The sequence below is a fragment of the Rissa tridactyla genome, chromosome 8 (genome assembly GCF_028500815.1).
Source record: "Rissa tridactyla isolate bRisTri1 chromosome 8, bRisTri1.patW.cur.20221130, whole genome shotgun sequence".
NCBI classification, from domain to species: domain Eukaryota; kingdom Metazoa; phylum Chordata; class Aves; order Charadriiformes; family Laridae; genus Rissa; species Rissa tridactyla.
In genome coordinates this window covers 48,397,313-48,420,787 of record NC_071473.1, presented here as the reverse complement: position 1 = coordinate 48,420,787, position 23,475 = coordinate 48,397,313, and the positions used below count along the sequence as shown (strand labels likewise).

The 23,475-nt window shown below is 40.8% G+C and overlaps 1 protein-coding gene across 4 annotated transcripts in view; it reads left to right on the top strand.

Moving 5' to 3' along the window:
* The window catches only part of TTC39A (tetratricopeptide repeat domain 39A), a 49,651-nt gene extending 32,399 nt beyond the window's left edge, over nucleotides 1-17,252 (top strand). For 3 of the 4 annotated variants that reach the window (XM_054210608.1, XM_054210607.1, XM_054210609.1), the window contains 11 exons: nucleotides 1,463-1,571; nucleotides 2,247-2,314; nucleotides 2,436-2,495; nucleotides 3,261-3,422; nucleotides 5,067-5,158; nucleotides 6,160-6,280; nucleotides 8,594-8,705; nucleotides 11,306-11,420; nucleotides 12,132-12,248; nucleotides 15,339-15,452; nucleotides 16,697-17,252. In XM_054210608.1, coding sequence (XP_054066583.1) covers nucleotides 1,463-1,571; nucleotides 2,247-2,314; nucleotides 2,436-2,495; nucleotides 3,261-3,422; nucleotides 5,067-5,158; nucleotides 6,160-6,280; nucleotides 8,594-8,705; nucleotides 11,306-11,420; nucleotides 12,132-12,248; nucleotides 15,339-15,452; nucleotides 16,697-16,784 — 1,158 coding nt within the window. In that variant the 3' untranslated portion in view covers nucleotides 16,785-17,252. The remainder of the gene's footprint in view (nucleotides 1-1,462; nucleotides 1,572-2,246; nucleotides 2,315-2,435; nucleotides 2,496-3,260; nucleotides 3,423-5,066; nucleotides 5,159-6,159; nucleotides 6,281-8,593; nucleotides 8,706-11,305; nucleotides 11,421-12,131; nucleotides 12,249-15,338; nucleotides 15,453-16,696) is intronic. The other variant, XM_054210610.1, reaches the window with a different exon arrangement.
* The last annotated feature ends 6,223 nt before the right edge of the window (nucleotides 17,253-23,475 follow it).

The window sequence follows — 23,475 nt, the reverse complement described above, 5'->3', positions numbered from 1 at the left end:
AATATTTGTGGGTTTCATCTGGGCAGCTTAAAGAAGCTGAATGTATCATATTTTCTTATCTGTATCAATCAGACTTTTGCTGTCAGCGGAAAATGAAGTTGGCTTTATTTTGCCGAGTGCTTGATTTCCGTTAAGTCATGGATTTTCAGTAGCGATTTTACTATCTTCTAATTTCTTCTGATGTGAAATGCAAGTCAATACTTTCATTATTTTGTCCAGGCTAGATGTTATACTAATTGACCTGCAAATATGATACCTTTCCCTATACCAGTAATTAATGTAATAAATTAAGATTTTTTTTTTTAAAAAAACACAAAATAACTGTATTTATGTGAAAACACTTAACCACACTAGTTAAGGGAAAAAGGACACACATGATGAAAAGTAGAATGTGATTACAGGCTTCAGGCTTTACACAGTAAGTGGTAAAGGTGAGGTAGAGTATCACCCATCTGTTGGCAAGGACACACGAAAGATGAAAATCTGTGTTGAGATCATGCTCTGAGTGCTCTGATACCTTCCGCAGTGGCTCCAATAGACATCCCTCAGGGTCCCTATTTATAGTGTAGCTGGCTTGAAACGATGTCCTTATAGTCGCATACATCATGTTCCAGTAACTTTCCGTTGCAGTCATAGCGTAACTTTTAAACAGAACTTTCCCCAGCACACAGTGGATGTTCTATTGTGCGTATTTACTAGTAGGCAGACCTCATATTTAATATGTTTGCATGTTTATATTCTCGCTGTTGATATCATGGAACCAGTCCTAGAATGGGCTGCTAAATGCTGTTGCCTCAGGAGCTCAAATCCTTAAAGTTGGTTATCCGTCATACTCTCATTGAATAGGAACACAGCATTATATTTGATTGCTTTAGTTCTTCCCAAAGGGAACTGAGGTATTCTTCTTTTCATCGTATTTTTCCACTGGTGGTAGTGGGCTAACATCATTGCAAAGCTCCTTTTGTTCTTAACGTAGTTAAAAACATCCTTTTGCCCTATTATCCTTTGCCCTGCTAGTTGCAGATTTTTTTTTTTTTCTTGACATCTTTAACTTGCTTGTGCAGTGAGGAACAACAAACACGGATACACTGCAGTGGCGATAGGTGTTTGTCTTGCGTTTCAAAACTCTGTGGTTTTTCTTTCTGGAATGCTGTTTAGCAGCACTTGGATGATGGTGATAAGTTGTCTCACATTCTCTTATGTTAACCATGTAATAAATCCTAAATCACTGCTCTGTCATCAGATGTTTTCCAGGCTAAGCAGTAGCTCCATGAAAAATTGTTAGGTAACTTCATATGTGTGGTTTTTATCTTCGATTGCCATGTAAGCAATGTATATCAGTGCATTTGGGGAATTTGGTGGGCGAGCAACCTGTAGATGACCCTGCAGAAGTTAACAAACTAGCAAAACGCAGCTTTGGTTCTTTTCCAATGCTTTCTCCTCCTCCCCTCTGTTTGCACAGGAGCATGGTCTGCTGCAGCTTCAAGAAGGAGCGTCATCATACAGCTTTAGGTCGGTGCTGTGTACCATGCTGTTGCTTTGCTATCATACTTTCATGACCTTTGTGTTAGGTAAGATTGTTTATAATAACTCTTGGATTTGATTAGTTCTTGTGGGACGCAGCGGGGGAAAAAGTTGATTCCATCACCTATTTGTCAGTGAATTGTTTGTTTGTGATCAGATTAAACGGAACTCATTTGTGAGTGATTTTACGGTAGTTACAGGAGACAGTTTACAATAGATCATAACTGAAGAGAGCATCTTAATCTTCAAGATGGAGTTCTGCTTAGCACATAAGGGAGACGATGGGAATAGCAAAAGGAGGTGTGAGAACTAAGTCTGTGTTCAGTAGTCAGGTGCATTATTTGGGAGGTTCAAATAATGGCTGTAAGTGATGACTTCCTGAATACTTTGTTCATGTTTATGTGTCATCCCTGACTGTTTTGGGAGGTGATAGCTTCCCTCTGAGATACTTCCCTGTTATCTCCTGCTAAAGCATTCTACAAAATGTGTTGGGCTGCGCATAAGTGAGTTTTCACATCAGTAAGCACGATGTTGTTCAGCTTTTTCTGCTTGCTGGCTTAGTGCAACATCAACCCGTATTTATGCCTTACTTATCAGGGAGAGGAGCTTACATACTGCCCAGATGAGGATGGCTAATCGGTACTTTGCATTCCTGCTCTTTTTTTTTTAATTCTTTTGTCTTTTCTTACTATTTTTATCAATTGCGTTTTTATGCATTCTAGGGACAGGAAAAGGAAATGTTGAGGAGGCAGAAAGACTACTTAAGCCTTACTTGGCTCGCTATCCAAAGGTAAAACGAATCACAATTTAGTTTGGTATGATCGTTCAGTGTTTTCTTGCCAAATCTAGACTGTGTAGTCAGCTTGAAAACTGTTATAGAATACTTGTATTTTTATTATTATTTATTACAGGGAGCCATATTCCTGTTTTTTGCAGGCAGGATAGAAACACTGAAGGGTAATATTGATGCGGTAAGTAATCCTTTTGCTCTTGGGAAAGTCTCAAAAGCTTTAGGAAAAACTCCTCCAGGAACAATGTTTCCTTTTTGGCTAATGCTTCCTGCGGCTTTGGCCTATATGTAATTAGTAGTTTATGAATTACAAATAGGAATTTTGAAATCTATTTTGACTAGCTTGTTTGACCAGCTTGTTTTGCTACCCTTCTTAATTTCTGGGGATCATCTAGTCCGCCAGTATTAATGACACAGTTTTCTCTTTGTCTTTCCTATCCTAAGCCAGCTGGGCCTTTAATAACATCCAGTGGTAATCCTTTGCCTTCGGTCTGAGTGGAGAGTCATGCAAAACTTAAAAGAATTAGGGAGGTGAAGAATGCATGTCCAAAATACTCTGAGACAGAGTGTCAGCTGGTGTGCAGGGTGGTAGCTCCCTTGAAATCTTTGGAGCTGAAACAATAATGTCAGCTGAGCATCTGCCCTTTGACTTTAGTTTCCTGATAAACACAAACATTCGTTTTGCCTATGCTTAGGACTTAATATAACTTCCAAGAATGGGGAGCTCTGTGGCAGGGGTAAACTTGCTAACACCAGGATGACTGTGGAGCCAAGGGTCTCCTCTGTGAAGACAGCAGATGTGATTTTGGAGAATACTGGGCTGTTAATAATTTGGAAGTTGCAGGAGCCAAACCGGCAGGTCATGGAGCCCCAGTGTTTATTACAGCACCGACGTACATGCATTTATACATGATTTAAGACAGTGTTTGGAAATCTCTGTGTTCAGGCAGTTAATAGGTATGAAGAATGCTGCGAGGCTCAGCAATACTGGAAGCAGTTTCATCACATGTGTTACTGGGAGCTCATGTGGTGCTTCACCTACAAGCGCCAGTGGAAGATGGCTTTCTTCTACGCAGACCTGCTAAGCAAAGAAAACACTTGGTCAAAGGTAAGTTAATTGGAACAGGAGGGCGGAAGGCCCTGTAGTATGTATTAACTTTCAATCAGATCGAGTTGTCTTTTTGTAGCTTTGAAGACGAAGATTGTAAAATAAAACCTGGTCTGCAGTGGCTCTTATAGAACAATGTGAATTGCAGACGTTCAAATCTGAACAGATTGTGGGCAAACAGAAATCCTTTGGGCCTGACTTGTAGATGAAGAACAGCTTGTTAAAGATGTTCTGCTGTGTACTGAGTGGTTGTGTCATCAACACACTGTAATTAATGGCACAAGTTGCTATTTCTTTCATTATGCTATGTATATAAGCTCCTTTGGTGATGAGTGAGGCTAGTCATGGTGGTGCCTCCAGGATAATAAATATAATTAGAAGAGGCACCTTGCCCTATGCATCTGAAAGGGAGAAGCTCTACTATCCAGAACCCTGGTAGCTTCTCTCGCTTCGTCTTCTGACAGTTTCCCCTGGGGCTCAGGGGAAGGGATTAAGCTGGCCTGGGGGGTGTGTGTAGGGTGCGGTTGATTGGAGGTTTGTTTTTTCATAATGTGATTAGACTTCGTGTGCGGAGAGGGTATCTCTGACTGTTTTTTCTACTACACGTTGTATGTATTGGCCAAGGGGAATCAAAACTGATACAAGGTCCAAGCAGCCAGGTGTGAGCAACTTCCTCAGAGCTCCCACTTGGGAGAAAACTGCGGTGTTGGACCCCTGTGCCCCTGGGGATTCCAGCAACGCATTTGTCTGAATAGCTTCCGCGCAACTCCCACAGCCAGGGGTGCACCACCTGGCTAAAAGCTTTAATATCCTGAAATGCTGTAGGATTAGTATTGATGTGTGTCCTTTTACACTGTGCATACAGTTTTATGCTACGTTGCAGCAGTCTTAGAGAAGCAGAGAAGATGCTTCCTATTAATATGTACTCTACAGTGCAACGTGATAGCAGCAAACTAGTAACTACGTGTGCTAAATGAAAGATGGTCACGTATAGATAGGCACTGCTAGGTTCTGGTGTGAAGAAATAATCACAGCTTAAAATATTGTAGAAAACTCCTGAACCTTATGGTTACTGTAGACTCCTTAAAGCAGTACTCAAGAACTCACCCACTGTTACTCTCTGCTATTGCTAGAGTCCTCTACTGCTTTGCTTTCCTTGGTTGTTGAATGTATGATTGCTCAGCAGGCCCTGTGAAATCAGTACTTTTCATAATCTGAAATCGTGAAACCCTTCCAAAACTCTTCTATGTTCTCTAGAACCTAATATTTGAGATAGGCTACCAAGTTGTGATTGGAGACATAGTAGTAGGTTTTTTTTGTCTGAGCATGACCTTTTTCATGAGTTTTCTAGTATATATTCCTGAGAGTAATAAAAATTCACATTACACAAACATGACATTTGTTCTTGGAATGTGGACATAAACTATAAGTTGATACAAAGTCAACAAAGACATATATGATTATAAAAAAATTTCTGTACTCCACTTTCTAAAATACTTACCTCCTGCTTAAAATTTTGTAAGATTACGTCTGTGAGCAAAAGCAGTGACTTCTTCCTCTTTGTTGCTGTTCTGTGCTTTATGTCAATAATGGTGATGCTGTAAATTCATTTTTCTGTACAGATATTCTTGATTGCATTTGCAGGCTACTTATATTTACATGAAAGCTGCTTATCTCAGTATGTTTGGACCAGATGACTGCAGTCCTTTTGGAGACAGAGAAGCTGAATTATTTAGGTAAAATTTGCTAACTCACAGTTACAAGAGTTTCCTATCTTTTTACGGCACAGCGTTGTGGGAGAGAGGCAAAATTATTTATTGTGCAGTTTGGAGGATCTGCGCAAGTAGCTTTGGATTGGTAAGAAGTTGCAGAATAAAACATTCCCTTAGACTCAAGTGGATCCTGAGGTCAGACAGCAGACTTCTATTGGCCTGGAAATACTTTAGAGACAGGATATTAGGTCTGTCAGCCATACAGTGGCTGCTCTGCTGTTGCGTGTAATATTCACATTCTTTTTCAGTTTTTTCCTTTAATCAAAATGGCATGTAAGATGTGAAAACCTTCAGTGCATTATACTACGAGAGGTGTGCCTCCTTAGCGGAGACAACATCAGTACAACTTGATTCTTGGGTTTTGAGTCTGAGAGGAATATCGAATAGTTAAACGTGCAAGTGAACGTATGCATTATTAATGCGGTGAGTTAACCCGATTGTAATGTTTAAGCTCAAAAATGTCTAAAGCTTGCTGGGCCAAAGAAAATTGCTTTGTTTTTGCAATTTTTCTATAAAATCTAAATATCTTTTTTTATGTGTTTACAATATATTGATACTTTTCATGTTTTCCATATCTTGATATAATCATTACAGGCAGATTGGTGTTTGGGAGAATGGGAGGAACACTGACAAAAGCTAGCTTGCCTCTTTCTTAGCCTGTGAAGAGAGAATGGGCTCTCTATAAATTAGGTGCATCGTGTCGTTTATTCTTTGGGTGGGGAAGAGTCCCTCTTCCTCCTGCTTGATTAAAGAGGAAGCCTAGAGATATACGTGCCTTGCATAAAGACAGCTTTTGTGACTGTGTATTGCTCAGCTTCCTCAGAGGTGTAGCAATAGGTAGCACCTTAAAAAAGTAACAACTTCTTTTAACTTCTCTTTGGCTTGATTTTTTTTTAAGCTTGAATGTGTTTTTTCCCAGAGATTCACAAAGGAAAAATTCCTTACGTTTTCCTTTCAACTTTCAGGATTGTTCCCAGTTTGAAACTGAAAATTGCAGGGAAATCACTGCCTACAGAAAAGTTTGCAATTCGGAAAGCTCGACGATATCTTTCTCCAAACCCCATTCCTTTGCCTGTTCCACCTTTGGTAAGTTAGAAATACACACACACCCCCACACCCTTAGTACCATTTTTTTTAATTTCTGGAAATAAATCTGAGATAATTAGAATAGTATCTTTCCATGTTTCTAAGGTAAAACCTCTGCAGGAGACTGGAATGTTCCCAAAGCAAAGCCAAATGAATGCGAGGAATGCTGTAAAACTGGGGCATGCACCAGCCACAGGGAACTAAGCCAGTTGTTTGTGACACGTAAATGTGTTGCATGTGTAACTCATTATTCCAGCTATAGACTAGCGTGCTCCGAACAGCTTTCTTTTGATTCCCTTTTGAGGAACTTTGCCCTAGGTCTCTTCTGTCATGTGTCATTTACTGAGAGTGCTAAAAGAAAACTTCAAGGTACAAGTTAGGAGGGGGGGAAATCACGAAAACAATGCAAGAATTGGGGACTGTGTGTAAGCATCTATTTAACGTGCCCCTGAATGTTTGCAGTTTGGTGCTCTCCAGAGCAACTCAGGGGATGAAACAGCCAAATCCTTCAGCCAATCCATTCATACTGTTGATTTTAATTTTTTTTATTAATTTTTTTTTCCTGTAACGCTGGCCAGTTCCCTGAGGCCAGATGAGAACAGCTGCGTAAGACACCCATTACATGGTGCACTTACAAAAATCTGCCTGCAAAGAACATGTAAAAGAACATAAGAAGGTTTTGACTCCGCAGGTTTGCCAAGTGCAGTGGTGTTAACGTTTGCAGCGCTTTGAGCTGTTGTGTTTGAGAAACAGTTGGATAATTAGTAAATAGTCTTTAAGAAAATGCCTGAACAAGGAGAGCCTCTTGGAGACACCAGTGAGTCGTCGTTTCTCAGCCCACCAGCTGGGTATGTGACACAGTGAAGAAAGAGAGTTGTTACAGTGTAGTGTGGGTATTCACTAGGGGCCACTTGCCACTAAATCATAAGACTGAAATGAGGGAAATAATTAGGTTACTTTGATTTGCCTTTCACGTTTCAGAGATTGTAGAGAGTAAGAAACGTACACACCTGGGGTTTGGCTGGGCTATTCTAAGGGAATTTTAGCAGCATAGGTTTCCGTACCAAGGGCTCTCCTTGGAGCGGCCGGGCACCGTGTCCTTTGTTTCTGCTGCAGTTGCATTTCGGAGGCAGCAGATGCCGCAGCTGACCAGTTAAAAGCACTCGGAGGATGTGTAATTGGGTGCAGAATCTCTTCTCTAGGATTTTTCTTTTCTCTGTGAAAACACTTGCTGAGAGGAGCAAGTCCTCGAGCAAGTCTTAGCTCAGAGATTTAGCCTAGAATAAATGTAGTTTGAGTACTTCTGTGTCAAAACCATGTTAACAAATCTGCACTAGATACAGTAAGTTCATCACGGGTTTTCCAATCAATAGAGACCAGATGGTGAAAGCAGCAGTGACTGGAGTTAACGTACTGTTTCATCTCTTCTAGCCTCACAGCTTTTTGTACTATAGTTCCAGAACTCAGTTTACTCTGTACAGAAATTTTATTGAAAAGCTTCAAATTCTCAAATACAGATTAGGTCACATAACTAACTAGAATAAATACCTTGTCGTAAGTCTATATAATATTTTCATCTTTAACTTTGTGATTGCTAGTGGCAATGGGCACATTTGGTCTGGTGATATACTGTAAGAGAGGACCGCGATAACAAATAGGAATTAAACCAATAGTTTTTAATAAAATTTTCTCTTAAGAACAGTTGAACAAGGAAGAAGTTACTTTCTGTGGGAACATCAAACAAACCTGAGGAATTTAAGGGGTTTACAGTTCAGCTCTCAGATTCTGTTGATTTGTTTGAAGCTTGGCTTAAAGGTTGGTGGGTTTGGGTTTTTTTATTTTGTTGCATAGAATCTTTTTGTTTTGTTTTGTTGCCCTGAGATTTCATATGTTTTTCTATGGAAGCAATATATTGTGTTTATTTATAGTTACTACTGCCCTGGCTAGGATAGACCTGAAAAACAAGAGGAGACTAATTGCGGGACAGTTAGCCATGTGCCATGAAAGTTTTAAGTCTGTCTGTTTTGTTGGTGCTTGCCTTCGTCTGTAAGTGGGATTGTGTTTGCATTCTATTCAAGCGATCCTCCTTGCGTTGTGTGTAGTAAATGGCTCTTAAGTTTTCTTCTGGGGCTAATTTGTTTTGCAAACCAATGTAACAGGTTTTCAGTTGCAGTGAAAATACGTTTTGACAAACTGACTTTTTGTTTAAGGAATCTGTAACTTTTTCATCATACAGAGATAAACTAAAGTACTTGATAACTGCATTTATCCATCACTGTAATTAATGATGCTGTCATTTCTCCTTGACCCTAGGAAATGATGTATATCTGGAATGGCTATGCTGTAATTGGAAAATGTCCCAACTTAACAGAAGGCATGTTAGAGACTTTAATTGAAGCAGAAGAAGCATTGGCAAGAAGTTCAGGTAATCAGTGATAAGGTTTAAGCAGGTATTTTACAGTGCAATAGCTAAAGATACTATCTGAGAACAGAGACGCTCATTAGTAAAGTTAATCTGGTCATAGAAGGAACGTAAATAATGAAACCATAAATTGTTTATGCAGATAGGAATAATTTTCCTTTTTAATATAGCAATAACAGTAGTAGCAAGTGACTTTACATCCACAGATGTGTATTAGGAATAGTTTATGACATGTATTAAAAGACTGTTTATTTTGCTAGATCAAAATCAGCATATGCATTGGCTCGATTACTTGGATCACAAAGCTTTGTTATCCTCAGATACTGTGTTTTAGTTTTGAAGGGTAAATAGAAGGGGGACGAGTCAGTCTTCTGTTTTAAAAGTGCTGCCAATTTATGATGGGTCCTTGGGCTGAATGGTGTTGGTGTGTCAACAGCGTGCTATAGGAAGCTGGGACACCAGGGATGGGCTTCCTGTGCTCTATGAATGAGCATAAGATGAGGGACAGTGTTGAAGTGGAACAGGCTCTGCTACCACGCCGTCTTTCAGTCTGTTAATTAGCCATCCATGAGAAAGTTCAATTGATGTTTATTTCTTGCCAATCTTTCCCAGCTCCTATGGGAGTGCAAACACTCTGCGCCGCTTTTCTCACAAAGTTTTTCCTTGCTAAATATTTTATCTTATTATTATATACTACCTTCCTGCAAAAGGATCAAGCCCCCTGTTGACAAAGGAATGTGGGCTAAATCACTGCATTGCAGTCTCTTCTAGGACCTTGGTGTCTTCCTGTGCACATTGTGTTATACAAGATTCGAAAGAATTGCCTGAAAGACTGTCTAAAGTTGTCTCCTGTTTAATTAATTGTGGAAGGAAACAGAAAAATATTTCCAGTGAAGGTGACATCATGGAAGAAGGTTTTTGAGCCTTTTACTTTTTGTCACCCATTTTGCTACATTGTTTTGAATAAGTGAATTATTTCTTTATTCCCTTTTTTTTTTCTAGATGGTAGATTGTGGATACGGCTGGCTTTTTGCAGGGATTTGTAGAAGCCGATTCATGTTTATAAAACACTAGGAGGACATGTAATCAAAATGGAATATATTTTAAACATGCCAACAATTTAAAGTATTACCTGTTCCAAATAGCAGCTCGCTGTTTTCAGGCATCGTGCTTTTCTTGAGCTTTCCTGACAGTGTTTGAAGCTAAACTATTGTATTTTTTCTGTCTCACTGTTAGATTCATAATGCAAGAATCTAACACTATAGAATTATGAATGTGAGAATGTGCTCATAGCAGTGTTATACCATATAAGATGTAAAAGGAAGACTGTTAGTGGAAGTAATGTCTAGAAATGCAAATCTGATACCCATAATTGTGTCTAGGATAGGTCCCTAAATATTTGCTTGTGCAATCCAGGGCAGTTTGTAGGATATGTTCTAAGTAGAGAAAATACATACATGTGAATGTGTTCAGGGGACAGATGTCCAGAAAAGACAACTGATCTGCCCTTTTTTTTTTTCCCCTTATGAAATATTGTTCTGTGCCCCTGAGTCATCTCATGCTTCTCAGTTAGTTTGCTGCATAGTCTTTGGGCATCTTCACTGGGATTTGCTTTGGTGACAGATATATGTGGGTGCCTCTGTGGGACTTAGCAATAAAAGTGACTCCAGTTGTAGGATCAAGGCCTCCAGCTGTGTAGTCCAAAGGGGAGCTGCTGTTTCATTTGATATGTGTCAACATTTTAACAGCTGGAGTGATAGAAGAAGAATAAGGTAAGGTTTGGAGTGGTGGAAACAGTGTGACGTTCAATAGCACAAGAGCACAACATCACACGTTTTGCAAAAATTCTCATTAGCTAGTATTTCACGAATTGGAAAGGAGCAAGCAAGCTGAAGATTTTACTTGTAAACTTTAAGACTAAGCTGCCTATATGGAATGGCTATGAAAAAGCCAGATATTCTCTTTGAAATGTATCATGTAAATATTTTCTCGTGGAGGAAAGGTTTTTAGTAATGACTTTGAACCTAGGCACTGGTGAGGCAGGTAAGTCTCTGGGCACTCAGAAGTATAAACTTAAAAGAGGTGAAAAGATGGTCTGGTAAGAAGATGAGGGGATGCGAGGTGCAGGTAGCGAAGTTTGACGTGTTTTTGTTTAGCCAAAGGAAGGTGGAGAATTGATAAAACACTTGCCTATTAATAGATCACGTGACTAGAAGTCCAAGAAGGAGAAGAGCTATACATACTGAAGGGCAAGAGAGGCATAAAGTTAAGAGATGATAAATTGGACCTGAATATTTCTAAAGTGGACACTTTAAATTAGTTTTTAGGTGTCAGAACAATAAGATTGTGCAATGGCCTTTCAGTGGGAGTAAGGAGGGAAAGAACAGCCCAATGATTTTTAGACAGTTTGATCGATTTATGGAAAGGTTGGTGCATGTTTGTGTCTTCATTAAATGGACTAAAATAACCGCTTAGTTTCTTCTGTCCTGTGTTCCAATAAAGGGATTGTGCTCACACCTACCTGTGTAAAAATTTTCCTACAGGTAGGAAAGTCTCTGCTGCTCTAGAGTTTTCTAAAATGTGCCATTTACTTCATCTTGCAGCTACAGAATTACTAGCAGATGACCAATGCGTGATAAAACTGTTAAAAGGTTTATGCCTCAAGCATCTGGGCAAGATCTCGGAAGCAGAAGACCATTTCAATTACATCTATTTAAAGTAAGTTTTCATACCTGGCATATAGGAGAGCTCTTGAATTTCTCAGTAACTATTTATTTCGAGTAAGAGGAGATGCAACCATGTTATGAATAGAAGAAGAGGGGACTGCAGTATCTTTAATATTTATTTCAATTGCTTTGATATAAAGGAACAGCATTTTTAATCGCCAGTGTTGTTAGCCATGTATGGAAGAACAATTGCAAATCTGCACTTTTTACTGAGATATTTTCTCCTTTTTTGGTAACTATACACGCGTAAATTTTTTGAGATACCACTTCCTTTCCCCCCCCCGCCCCCTTCATCGTACCAGTCACGAAGAAGCTGTACCCAAAAAGCTAAATGCAGTCTGCAGAGACAGATGGCAGCACGATTATACTTGGAGCTTCTGTACATCATGCAGTGAATGGCATCTTTTTGTCAATTCACGTGGATAGAGATCATAATATCGTCATCTTTTCTAATAATTCCCTGGTAATCAAGGCAATATTTTGTAATCCTGAGAAATAACGTACCGTGTAGGATAGTTATGCAAAATACACATTTAATAACCTGGAATGTAGCTTTGGATAGAGAACATGACAAGTGTTGTAATAGAGATTGATTGCTCCTTCTGATTTTAGTTAATCTCCTATTTATTTGTGTTTGGAGCTGTTAAATGAAGGAAACAATATATCATTTCAAGATCTTGAGGCTGTTCCTTTTCCAATGCAGTGAGAAGAAGATAAAATATGACCATTACCTAATTCCAAATGCCTTGCTGGAGCTGGCAATACTGTATCTAGACCAGGACAGAAGAGAAGAAGCAATAAAACTACTGGAAAGAGCAAAGTAAGCAAGTCAAAAGCCTGCGCTGATGTCCGATGCGTCAGTATGGTATTTTACTGGTTAGCAGGAAGCAGAAACATTTCAGTACTTCCATGGAAACTCGTTGTTACGTTTATTCAGTGGAAGCACACATGCACTAGTTTAGGTTTGGACCTTTCTAATGGTAGACATTATCTGATCGTTCAGTCTGTGACTTACCCATCCATTCTGATACCAAAAAAAAAACAAACCCCAAAACATTTTAAAGGTGTTAATATGAATGTCAAAGGCTTCCATAAGAAATAATCCGTGTGTAACAAAACATAATAATCTTTGTAGTCTATTTACTTATTCATAAAAGAGGTATTAAATTAAATCAAAGCTCTGTGTTATGGCTGGAATAGCATTATTCAGATTGATGGCTAGCAGTGCTGTTTTCTTTCCTTGATGAAATACATTTAAAGTAACGCTTCAGGTTGCATTTAGTATCTTTGTATTATTTCATCTGCATCTGAACGGCAACTGAAACACCTGCTTTTACTATTTTGTGTGATTGATTTTTCTAGCAAAGTAGGTTTATCAGGAACAGTTGGGCTTGATCATGTATGTTCTTTATTATAAAATTAAGAAAATGTGATTTTTGCCTGGTCCGACCCTTCACTTCTGTTGTGAGCCAAAGTTTCTTGGGGGGGGGAGGAGCAGAGGGAATCCAAACCAAACAACCCTTGCCCTCTTCAAGCATCCTGCAGCAGGGTGGCTCACCTCTCTGCCTGGGTCCTGAATGAGTCCAGATGGCCACATCTTTCCAAGAGCAGAGAGTCACCCCAGTCGCTGCTGCAGGTGTGAGCAGCTACAAAACCGCTGTCTGGTGCCAAGTTTCTGAGAGGTCAGATAAGAGTGTTTGTGTTGAGCTTTTGTCCAAGTCAGTCTGCTATGCAAGACAGAGTAGTGAATCAGCCTACCAAAGGTTACGCCAAAAGCCTGTCAACACAAAAATTAAAATACTGCAAATCTTAATCTCCTACACTTGTGAGCCTGTTTCTCTGCAGACTTGTGGGAAGATATTAAGAGCAAAAATTGTAATAGCAAGACGCAATGGAAGGTATTTCAATTGGCTTCATGTTCCTCAAGGCACGCCTCTCCTCCCGTCCTCATTTCCTTTGTTCAAATCTTTCTTAAGATGAGATCTAGAAGTTAATGATTCTGAGCTTCTCATTCCATCTGGTATTTGTCCCTTGCTGCTCAGCCGTTGCACCTTTCCCCGGTGGCCCTGTGTGTCTCGGGTCACAGGCCCCCTCCAGGGAAGGTGTTTGGCCCGAAGAAGAGCACCAGCAGACAGCAGCTCTTAAAAACTTGTTGTTACCCTGTGTATGGAAAGCTAATACGCAGACTTGCTGTGCTCAAAGAACTCATGAAAGCTGTAATGAGATGCAAAAAAACCCCACCACAAAAAAAAACCCCTTGTTTCAGTCAGTCATAAAAAAAGTGCAGTCTTTAGATTTCCACCTGTGGCTGTTAACGCTGCATTAAAATGCTCAGGGTTTATGAGCTTTTGGCTAAAAATACTGAATGCCTTCGCAGCCACTAGAGGGAGAAGGTGTTGCCCGTGGTGGGTTTCAGGAGTGCAGAGCCCTGTTTGCAATTGGCAGCAGCGCAGGCGAGCGCTTGGCTTGTGCACGGCGCTTGATTTGCCTGACCTAAATCCACATGCTGCTGCTGGCTTGAATGTTTCAGCTCTGGGAGAAGGAGTGGAGTGAGATGATAAACAGTTTTGGCTTGGTCATGCATGGAAATGTTTCTATTTCTGTTTGTATTACTGTAAACTACAAGCAGAAATGTCAGCCCTACTGATGAGAAATACAATATCTGCATGACAAAATCTACTTAATTTAAAAAAAAAACAAAAAACACCAGACCCACTCCAAAGAGTTTCGGATCAGCATACAGCAGAACCCAGTCACCTCCTTTTCTCTGTCAGCCTCTTGGGTGTTGCATACATAAAATTATAAGCTGGTATAGGATGGGTGTGGAGTCCCTTGTTTTCACCGAGAGACTGCCATAGTGAGAAATACCAGGCTTCCATGCTTGATTTGAATTACGAATTCGGAACTGAAATGCTTTTAAGGTATACAGACTTCATGTTATGTTTCTGTAAAGATGACAAATATCTTCTATAAGAAAATTAGCATGGTCTAATTCTCTTTGGTATCTGGATTCTGTACCCATCCTGCAAAAGCTGACATGGTAATTCCTATTAAGTAGGATCTGCACTATGTGGTCCTTGGGGCAAATTTTTTTTTTTTTATATAAGCTTTTCCATGAAAATACAGATTCTTTCAATATTTCTGTAACTCTAGAGCGTGACGTAGCTACTGGGGACTGTAGGCAGATGACACTGCTGAGTTAGGCACTAGATGTTTGTGGAGGGAAGTCCTGCCAGTCTGTTCCTGGGCTGGTGAATTGCTCCTCGAAAGCTGATACGGAAGCCTGCGTGTGCCCATTTTCTCTTTCTGAGCTTCTAGGGCAGCAAAATGTCTGGCCTTATTTTCTGCACACAGTGCACGTTGGTGACAACCGTCGGATGGAGATACGGGGTGTTCCACTCTTCTGGTTCAGGACAGCTTCTGTCTTTTCCTTTTTCTTTTTCTTTTTTTTTTTTTTTTCCCCCCCTTTATATCCTTGAAATGTGTCTGCTGAATTAAGATGAGTCTATCTTGTTAAAATGATTTTTAAAAAAAATCCTAAAAATGTTTGTATTCGAATTTGTTGGTTATACTTTGAGGCGGGGGGGGGAATCTAATTTCTGAATGTAAACTAAGTGGATGTTACAGATATTTAATAAGGACTCAATATTTTGATTGAGTGGACCAGATTCAATTTCTTATTAAGTTATATTTTTCTGGTAATTGCCAGAGAGTAGAACTACAAATAAAGAACAAAGCGCTGCATTGTTTGGCTAGGAACACATGCCTTGTATTTTAGAGTAGGCAACAAAGGAGCTTGTGAAGAAAGACTTTTTTGCTGTCTACAGTTGTTTTACTTAAAAATATAAAGATAACTTGAAAATGTTTAAAAAAATATATATTCATCAGAGCGGATCTGCTTTTGTTTTAGACAAAACTACAAGAATTACTCCATGGAAACAAGAACACATTTCAGAATTCAAGCTGCCCTGCACCAAGCCAAATCCGCCCCAGAAAATGGAATGCACTCCGGAGCCTCGGCAGTGTCGTAACTTTTTCTTCTTTGATGTCCCGTTTGTTGCAAACTTTGGTGCAGAAAATTACTGACACTTTAGAATTCTTTTTCCTTCTCTTTCAAGTCAGTGAGAAACCAAATAATTTAAAATTTTAAAGGTGACGCATAAAACATTAATCTAGTTGTAATAACATGGCAAAAAACTTCTCAAACCAACCATAACCCTGAAAAATATTGTTTTTCCAACAGTGGCTTTTTGAATACTTACATCTGTGTAATTCATTTTTCAGTCATGTGTGCCTTTTTTTCTTGCATTTGCAACATTTACTAAGCAAGCTACAACATAAAGGGGAACAACTAAAAAAAAACCAAACAACAAAACTTTAAATGTTCATGGATTTAATGTCAGTTAGCTATAAATGTTTGTTTGAATTCATACTTGCTAGCATTTGAGAAGGAAGCATCCCCTTTTCCAAGTACCTCCTTAGCTGAAATGGTGTGAGAAAATCTCAGTGCCCAAGAAACGCGGCAGGGAGGAGCTCTGAATCCTGGGCGTTTCCAGTTGAGCGTAGAAAGCTTTTCTTTACCAGCTTCTACTAATCACATTTTTGCTTCGCTAAGAAACATGCTGGTGAAAAAAAATGGTCTCCCTTATGCAAGTATCTTGACTTTTTCTTTAATTGGGTTTTCATGTCAAGTCTGCAGCTCGTAGCAGCTCAATGATTTACCAAGGATCTGGTGAGGGCAGGGTGATGACAGTATAAAACTGCATCGCTGATTCTTTCACAAGTTTAAAAATAGGAGGCCCTTAGGAAACTTTTTTTTTTTTTTTCATCAGAACAAACATGATTGGAAGTTTCTATCATACTTAAAGCACAAGTCCTTGAAGGTTGCTTAAGAAACAGGAGTATTGCTCTGGCTGCACAGCCATACAGAGTTACTGTGACAGTCAGTGCCTTCTTAAAACGATGGTTAGGTTTGCCCAACTTGAGATGTCCGTGTTTAAAGAGCTCGTGTGGCCGTGTTTCCTGTGTGAAGAAGCTGGGGCTGGAGCAGGCGCTCTTGGCACAGTGCTCTGCTTTTCACAAAGGAGAGCCCTGTATCTTTTTGCTCTTCGTTGATCTTTTGGGGGAAATTCTGTGTAAGGGGCTTTAAGAGTAGAGCAAAGAGCAAGCTCTGCTTTCCAATGCCGTTTGACGTAGAATTGCTGCTTTTCTGCAAGACTGGTGAAGTCAGATGTAACACATATTTGACTCGTGTTTACTGTTCTCCAGGCTGGCTCCATGTTTGTATGCCTGTGGTTTTTTGGGGCACACTTCTACCTCCCTTTTGAAAGAGCTTCTTCCCCATGACCCGTTCTGATGCGTGGAGATGGGAGGTCTTCTGACAGCCCTTTTTCTCCAATGGAGATGTTTGTAAGGAAGATCCATATCTATGTACCTCACAGTGAATACTCTTTCTGAAGTGATTGTTCCCAGCAGAAGAGAAAATTGACAATTTATAGTTCTACTTTTACCTCCTTTAAGTAAATGACATTGTTTTATAATTGCAAATTAATATGCAAGGAGACAGAACCACCTGTTCCTCAGCACAGAGAACTTGCGTTGTCTTAAAAATAGACATCCTTTATAAAAGTCTTCCCAAGTTAAAATCACAGATGAAGAACGCATTTTTTTAAAGTGACTTTCTCAGATAAATTTGGTTCAGATAAAATTCTCAATTCAGATAAAATTCAGTATAAACAGTTACGCTATTTACATATTGCACATCAAAACTTAAGTGTAAAAATTCAGTCATTCTTTGTATAGAATAAAAAAGATTCTTGTTCTATTTCATGCGTATAACGCCTCTTCTTCCAGTTGTGTGGTTTTTTTTTTTTTTCAAATATTTTGGCAGTCTTAGCATCTTTTAAGCAAGTAATGCCATGAAGATTAGCATAAATTGTACTTAGCAGAAAATGAACAATCCTTCCGACTGTAGACGCATCTCTCTCGGCCACTCTTTAAAATTTCACCCACAGCTGAGTTGTGCCTGATCTTAGATACATTGCACAAAGGACATACTGTGCAATATGCAGTCAGCTTCCCTGATTCTTTGCAGTGATGAAAATCCTGAGATTTTCACAGTCGTCTTTGGTCAAGCGCAAACAGCAGTTGTATCACGGACCTGATCTCCAGCTTCAGCTGAGGAATTTGCAGTTAGCCAGGATGAAGTAGCCTGTGCTTTCACTCTGACTTTTTAGCTCCTTAGTATTTAGGAAATGCTCACCTTCCTGACGCAAGAACAAAGACTTACAGACCGTAATATTCTGAACTTACTGAAGGAAAATAACACCTTGCTTGCTAAAGGATGCATGGCAGGTCTGGTATGTTGTCACCGTATTATGTTCTTAATGCGTTACATTTTGAATTGCCCGCCATTACTCTTTGTTCATCAACGTACTTCATTTTGATTCTCTTCTGTGACCAGGGATAAAACACTCAGCGGTGTCACTCTGGCCTGAAAGGTCCGTGCTGGGATTGTTTTTCCACTGCTGCTTCCGAAGCTGCTGCATTCTGCCTGCAGCAGCTCTCCAGAACGGCAAATTGCTTCATCGGTCTGGAGTCCCAAGTACGATGAATTAGGGAAGGCACAATTGGTGCGAGTTCTCAAACGGCTTCAGCGTTCAGTATATTCACCTACCAGAAAACAGCAGATATTCTAATCTGCTATTTGTATGGGATCACAAATCAAGGATTTTCAGCATGGCCTAAGATTCGGGAAATGTAAGTATGACTTCAGATGGATATAGTCAACACCTCGTTTGCAGAAGGAGCAGTTCCTTCTGCTTTCAAACGTTGCACACTCTGACTAGTGGTAGAGAAGCCCACTCTGTGTGCTGGCCTTTAGCCAACAGCTGCTGGTATCGACTCTTCTCAGTCCTCAGCAAAGCCAGAGAAGTTAACCAAAGGCAAAATACTAACTCATCTAGCAGAAAATAGTTTTCTGCACTTGGGTAGGACCTTTATCATAAAACTTACAAACTATTTCTTTTTCTGTGTATTTTTTTTAGTAGCACTGATAAGCGGTTTCCTGCCAGTAGCTGAGGAGGGGTAGAAATTCATACTCTGTTTCCTGAATGTCAGCAGCAATTGCCGTGGTGCCCTGTGTGATATCACTGTGCCTTCTGAAAGTGGGGGTGGTCAGGAAAGGAAAAGCAGTAAAACGAGCATCACTTTTATCGTTAGATGTGCTATGTGGAGTCCATGGATGTATGGTCTCCCATTAAACTGAAGGGAGGATATGGGCTGAAAAGCCAGCAGCTTATTCTGAGGTCTAATGAGGTGTAATTATCTCAGCACCTGGCTCCTATAAATAACACCAGATGAGAGAACCTGTTGGAGGAAGAACAGTGGGCTGAAGCTGAACCTGGTCACGGGTTTTCTTGATGATCGGCAGAGATTTTGATGAAGTCACAAACATGATACAGCCACTGCTGTTTGGAAACACCCGCTTACAATTGCTCAACTAAACCAGTGGCATAGGAACGTGCTTTGACTGATGGGCAGTTCTGCTGCCATCTACAATTAACGCGTTCTGTCGTGGATGGTTAGTTTAAAGACTGTCCCATTCGGACAGTGCCTCGCCTCGGGTTGTTTACGCTGCAGTGATACAGCATCCAAAACTTTCCTTAGGAAGCTTTGCCTTTTGTAAAATATAGCAGCCTATAACAGGATCATATCGAACATTTCCTCCTATTTCACATCGTTTTGGGCATTAAATTCTACATTGAGTTGAGTGCCTTAGTATTTTCTGTTGATGTGTGGCCTGGGTCCGAGATGGCGAAAGGGTCCCGGGATGATAGCTTTGGCAGCTTGTGTGCCTCTGGCCCAATAGAAGCATCAAGTAATGTTCCTGCGTGTGGAACAAGGCTTTCCTAGAGGTCAGTCCCAGAACGCAAAAGGCACTCCCAAGGGTTTAAATACAACACTCTCCGCCTCCGGTTCCACTTGTGAGATCTATTTCTTTGCCTTCTCGAGCATAAAAACACAGCAGCAAAGCCAACGTATAGGCAGTGACCAAAACAATGCGCTCCACACAGTTCCCCCTCTGGGAGGAAGAGGAGAAGATAAAGAGGTGAGTCATGTTGTTTACTGCTGTACAGGAAAATGGTTAATGGTTGGAAACGTCACTGATGAGCGAGATCGGAAAACCTGAACGGACTAGAAATGAACTTGCTCCTTTTCTCATTATGTTCCACAGATACCTTTTTGTGATAGATTATAAGCAAAGCGTGTATCGGCAAGCATTTTAATTGAATGATTTGTCATCATAAAGTATTTTTAAAGATGCTATCTATGTTTGCTTCAGGTGTTTTAAGAAAAACAAAAGATGAATACAAATACTTTCTTTTAAAAACATGCCCAGTCAATCCCTGTCTCCAAAATTTACGAACTGCAACAGAACTAATAAATATCTGCATTGCACTGTGGTAAAATCCTACACAGTATTTGCTCTAAATTCAACCATGTTTTTGTAGGACTAGGCTGTGTTCCATTATTTTCTGGGTAGCTTAAATCTCTGGACCTACTTACTTCATTTCTGGCTAACCATAGGCAAAATGTTTATTTAGAATTCTGTGTCGTGTTCAGTTCTACTTGGCTTTGTCTCTCCTTGACTATTTTACAGAAAGAATATAAAACAGCAGTCACAACCCCCGCTGCATGTGCTCTTTATGAGCTGCTTCAATTCAAAAAGGAAAAAAAAATTACGTTTATCTTGTCTTAGTCAAGTACTGTAACAACAGTTTCGGGTCTGTGGCTGAAAAGCAACGTGGTGAGGAAGAGAAGAGAAGTAGAAGCTGCAATATTCTGGGTAGTTCTCATCTCTCTGGTCCTTTTATCCTGCAGCACACGAGGTGTGGAGGTAAGGAGCAGCTTTCTCAGTGCCGGAGACGAATAGGATGTTTGTCTGCGGTGCCGGAGCCCCAGGGGCCATGCTGGGTGCCGACAGTGTCATAGGTGCCGTTCTTGGATGAGCGGCTGTTTTGTCTGTGATATGTGGTGCTTTCCCTGATGGTTTGGTAAAGGCCGTGGTGTGAGATGCCCTAAGGTTGGCTCCGCTGACACTGTCTGAAGACACAAAATAGTAACGTGATCTCCAACAGTTAGCAGAGCTCGGTAAATCATTCGAGGGAGGTCAAGCAATGTTGTTTAGCTCCAGAAGATACAATAGATGGATCGTGTTCAATGTCATCTTCATTTGGGTACAGTACCCAGAACTGCTGTCATCGCTACCAAGGTTACACAGCCTCCGTTGGGCAGCTGCGCAGTGTTTTTTTAGAAGCGACCAGCGGGGCCCGTTGCAGTTTTGGTATTTGCTTTGGCCTTCGCTCTTGCGGCTCATGGATACCTGGGTCCGGGGTCAGGTTCCTGTTCCGTGATACTGGGCTCATCCCTCAGGCAAATAATTCTTGGTATTCCTAAAGAACCGCAGGAAGCTCACGTGTACTGCCTTTGCTGTATGTCCACTCAAAGCGGATGATCTGTGACGCACGCATTTATATATAAAAAAGTATACATATACACAAAAAGTACGCATACGTATACTCACACACAGCAGTAGCAGGCTCTGTAGCCAAAGCTTTTTGAGAAGTTACCAGAACCCTTTGAACTATTAAATTCAGCACTTAAAAAAAAAAAAAAGTAAGATACATAAAGCAAAAGCTTTAACACCTTTTCAGATGATCGCTGAGGAAAATGCAGGGAGGTAAAGGCCTTTACTAATGGTTTGCTGTGGGACCATAAATGAAGCGGAACGTGCAGTACATGGCCTTCCACAAGGAGAAATCCCCAACAAATGGGCAATCTGGCAAGAGCCCTTCAGTGAGTAACCTCACCAAAAAGCAGTTTTGTGCTGGAGAGCTCAAGGGCATCACACAGGCTTTGCCCCGGCAGAGCTGAGCCCGGTGTCGGGGGGGGCAGCGCCTGGGATCGGCTCCCTCCTGCGCAGAGAACAGTCCGGGAACGATTCCCCTTGAATTTCTGCCTTGTCTCTCCCCCTCAGCCTGCTTACCCAGCGGGAACGCTTGATTCGACAGGCAGCGGCCACTGATGTGCCAGAAGGATAGGGAAAAGGATGCTGAAAAGGTGGACGTTTGCCTTTCTGCGGGGAGAACCCTGGCACGAGTGCCTCTGGCGAGGGCGAGCAGGGCCTGGTGCGGCCGGCAGACGTGGCGGTGTACGTAACGCATGCGGGGGATTGAACCTTTACCGTTGTGCGCAGAGTTGTTGTTGGAATGCCTTCTTTAAACTAAAGACAAGTATTTTCTAGGGATTGGTGCTGCAAAGAATAGGCTTATGAAGTTACTGCTACTTGGGTTTCCAGCTGAGAGGGGAGCGGAGATTTGGGAGCGTTCTGGTTGTCTGTAGCATGGCTGGGCCCCTCTTGCTGAGTAAGAACATACCTTTGGGCTGCTACAAACACGTACAGGCAGTTTCACAGCTATTCTTGTCATTATAGATTCCCCTTTGCAGCTTTTACTGAGCTAGGTGTCAGGGCAGAGCGGATATTGTAAGAAATCAGGTGCCAGCCTGCAAATATAGTTATTTTTTCTGCTTAAATCAAAAAGATGCTTTTGCAGAGTATGTTTAGACTGGTCTTTTTATCAAAAGGCATTAACTTCGCATTTCAGACCAAGAATTCCAAAGCCCCTAACTCTTATCCCAGAACAGGTTGAAATGCAAGATAATCTGCAAAGGATGCTTAGCATAAATTATATTCTTCAAAGTTAAACGCTATATAAAAGGAAAAGTTAATCCTTGAAGCTAATTTTTTATTCTGGCTATTAAGTCAAGAAGGGTTCTTCTGAACAGATCTTATTCGTGTGTTTTTATAGGTTATCAACTAGCACGTATGTTTTTAATAAAAACGTGGTGTCTGTAATAAACGCTGTCTGTAATCAGCTCGCATCCGCTTGGGTTCTAAGGCCGTATTAATCCAGGATTTAACTGACGAGAGGCCTTGTATGTTTGGTTTCAGCCATCTCGGTATTTACTTAACTGATGGGCTGGCTCAGAAGAATTTTCATCTTTATTACGATTGCACAAGGACAGGAAACGTCGAAGGCCCAGAACTGTGGCGACTTAAGTAAGTTCAGGTATTTCATAATCCCTCAGCCTCGAAATGTACACTTCTGCCACGGCGCAGAGAGCACTGTCAGCCTTCCAAACACGTAACTGCTTTCAGCCCCGGGATGCTGCAAGACAGCAGGAACTTTTAAAATCTTGTGGTTAAAGCCCTTCTGCAACACTAGCTCCTCACAAAGAAATTCTCTGGGCTTTTTTTTTTTTTTTTAATATATATACACAAATTTTATGATTCTCTCCCAGGTTTCCATAATGAACTGGCAACAAGTAATAAGGATTATCATCCTTAGAGGTAACATGATTAAAGTGGTAATTCCAGTAGCATGCAAGAATTTGTAAGCATAAAGGGCTTTATAAAATTGAGTATTCATTGCTTGTCATTGCATCTCTTTTGCCTCAAATTCGTGGGAATTTGGTTTCCTTCTGTTGTATGAGACGAAATCCATTTCCTACTATAGTCTGCAAATGTAACGTAACCCTGCCCTTGCTGTGCAAACATCCTGGCTGTTGGCGATGCCCTCGCTTCCCACCTGCTCCGGCTCTGTGGCAGCTCTTTGGACAGCAGGTTGCTACCAGGGGCTGTGGTGTGGACTTCCAAACTCCATCCACGTCTCCTGCCTTGTCGCCTGAAATTGCAGCGGCTCCAGCCTGACGATCCGCTCAGCTATTTCGGGGTCTGTGCCAGGGCTGTTTTGCCGGTTGCGGCTCTAAAGTACAACCAGCGCTGCTGCACTGACCCTTTTCATCGTACTGCACCGTCCCTGCAAAACACTTTAAAGCAACATTGTTTGATGACTGGTGCTTCACCTACAAACTTGGTTATTTACACATGGTAGCTCTAAGAGTATTTTTTCTTTTATTTAAATAGCTTTGCAGACATTTTACTATGGGCCTGTGCCCCCTGCAACATCCAGCCCTGGCCTAGG